Source organism: Ochotona curzoniae, unplaced genomic scaffold (genome assembly GCF_017591425.1).
Source record: "Ochotona curzoniae isolate NIBS_2020 unplaced genomic scaffold, NIBS_Ocur_1.0 contig_3819, whole genome shotgun sequence".
Taxonomy (NCBI): domain Eukaryota; kingdom Metazoa; phylum Chordata; class Mammalia; order Lagomorpha; family Ochotonidae; genus Ochotona; species Ochotona curzoniae.
Window position 1 is genome coordinate 38,182,117 of NW_024466004.1, and position 1,955 is coordinate 38,184,071.

General features: G+C 43.9%; 1 protein-coding gene across 1 annotated transcript; it reads right to left on the reverse strand.

The window, feature by feature from the left end:
• Positions 1-241: 241 nt before the first annotated feature.
• On the reverse strand, positions 242-1,955 carry LOC121158745 (elongation factor 1-alpha 1-like). Its single transcript, XM_040983733.1, is given in 1 exon segment — positions 242-1,955. A coding segment is annotated over 1 exon segment (1,398 nt). The 5' UTR covers positions 1,907-1,955; the 3' UTR covers positions 242-508.

Here is a 1,955-nt window from a genome sequence, read left to right on the forward strand (position 1 = left end):
ATTATCCTCTGAAAGTTCAACTCAATATTAACTGTTCTTTGGAAAAATTCTAAAGTAAAAAATTTGCTCTTTTAAAATATTTACAGCTTTGCAAAAAACATTATACATGTGGATCTGTAGTAAACCCCAAGGTTATCAGAATATATAAATGGGTATTTGCCATGGAACATTGTTATACAAAAGTAAAACCTTGGACTTAGTATTAGCAATATAAAGATAGGTCACAAGCATTTATTTTTAATTTTTTTTCTCATTAAACTTTGTTTTAATGGGTCTCACAAATTCTGTGACAGATTTTTGGTCAAGTTGTTTCCATTAAAAAGTATTGGTTTTAAAAACTAAAACTTAAAACTGCCACACAAAAAATGGTCCACAGGTTTCCTTCTGAAGGTTTTACAATGCATTGTTATCATTAACCAGTCTTTTACTATGAAACTTAAATGGCCAATTGAGACAAACAGTTCTGAGACCATTCTTCCACCACTGATTAAGACTGGGGTGGCAGGTGTTAGGGATAATATTCAGCCTTCTGAGCTTTCTGGGCAGACTTGGTGACTTTGCCGGCTCCACCAGCCTTCCTGTCCACTGCTTTGATGACACTGACGGCAACTGTCTGCCTCATGTCACGGACAGCGAAATGACCCAAAGGAGGATAGTTGGAGAAGCTTTCAACACACATGGGCTTACCAGGGACCATGTCAACAATGGCAGCATCACCAGATTTCAGGAATTTAGGGCCGTCTTTCAGCTTCTTTCCAGAATGGCGATCAATCTTTTCCTTCAGCTCAGCGAACTTACAAGCGATGTGAGCTGTGTGGCAATTCAGCACAGGGGCATACCCAGCACTGATCCATCCTCAATGGTTCAGGATGATCACCTGAGCAGTGAAGCCAGCTGCTTCCATAGGTGGGTCATTTTTGCTGTCACTAGCCACATTGCCACGACAAACATCCTTGACTGACAGGTTCTTGACATTGAAGCCCATGTTGTCACCAGGAAGAGCTTCACTAAAAGCTTCGTGGTACATTTCAACAGACTTGACTTCAGTTGTGACATTGATGGGAGCAAAGGTCACTGCCATGCCAGGTTTCAGAACACTGGTCTCCACTCGGCCCACAGGCATGGTACCAATCCCACCGATCTTGTAGACATCCTGCAGTGGCAGATGGAGAGGCTTGTCAGCTGGCCTAGTTGGTGAGAGGATGCAATCCAGGGCTTCCAGCAGCATGGTCCCGCTGGCACTGCTGTCTTTGCGGGTGGCTTTCCATTCCTTGAACCATGGCATATTAGCACTTGGCTCCAGCATGTTGTCACCGTTCCAACCAGAAATTGTCACAAATGCTACTGTGTCAGGGTTGCAGCCAATTTTCTTAATGTAGGTGCTGACTTCCTTAACGATTTCCTTGTATGTCTTCTGGCTGAAGGGTGGTTCAGTGGAATCCATTTTGTTAACACTGACAATTTGTTGTTTCACACCCAGGGCGTAAGCCAGAAGGGCATGCTCATGGGTCTGCCCATTCTTGGAGATACCAGCTTCAAATTCCCCAACACTAGCAGCAACAATCAGGACAGCACAGTCAGCCTGAGATATGCCAGTAATCATGTTTTTGATGAAGTCTCTGTGTCCTGCGACATGAATGATAGTCACATAATACTTGCTGGTTTCAAATTTCCACAGGGAGATATCGATGGTGATACCACGCTCATGCTCAGCTTTCAGTTTATCCAAGGCCCAGACATACTTGAAGGAGCCCTTTCCCATCTCAGCAGCCTCCTTCTTAAATTTCTCGATGGCTCTTTTGTCGATGCCACCACATTTGTAGATCAAATGGCCAGTAGTGGTCGACTTGCCCGAATCAACATGTCCAATGACAATGATGTTGATGTGGGTCTTTTCCTTTCCCATTTTGGCTTTGAGTTAGTGGCGGTGGTTTTCACGGCACCTGTGTTCTGGT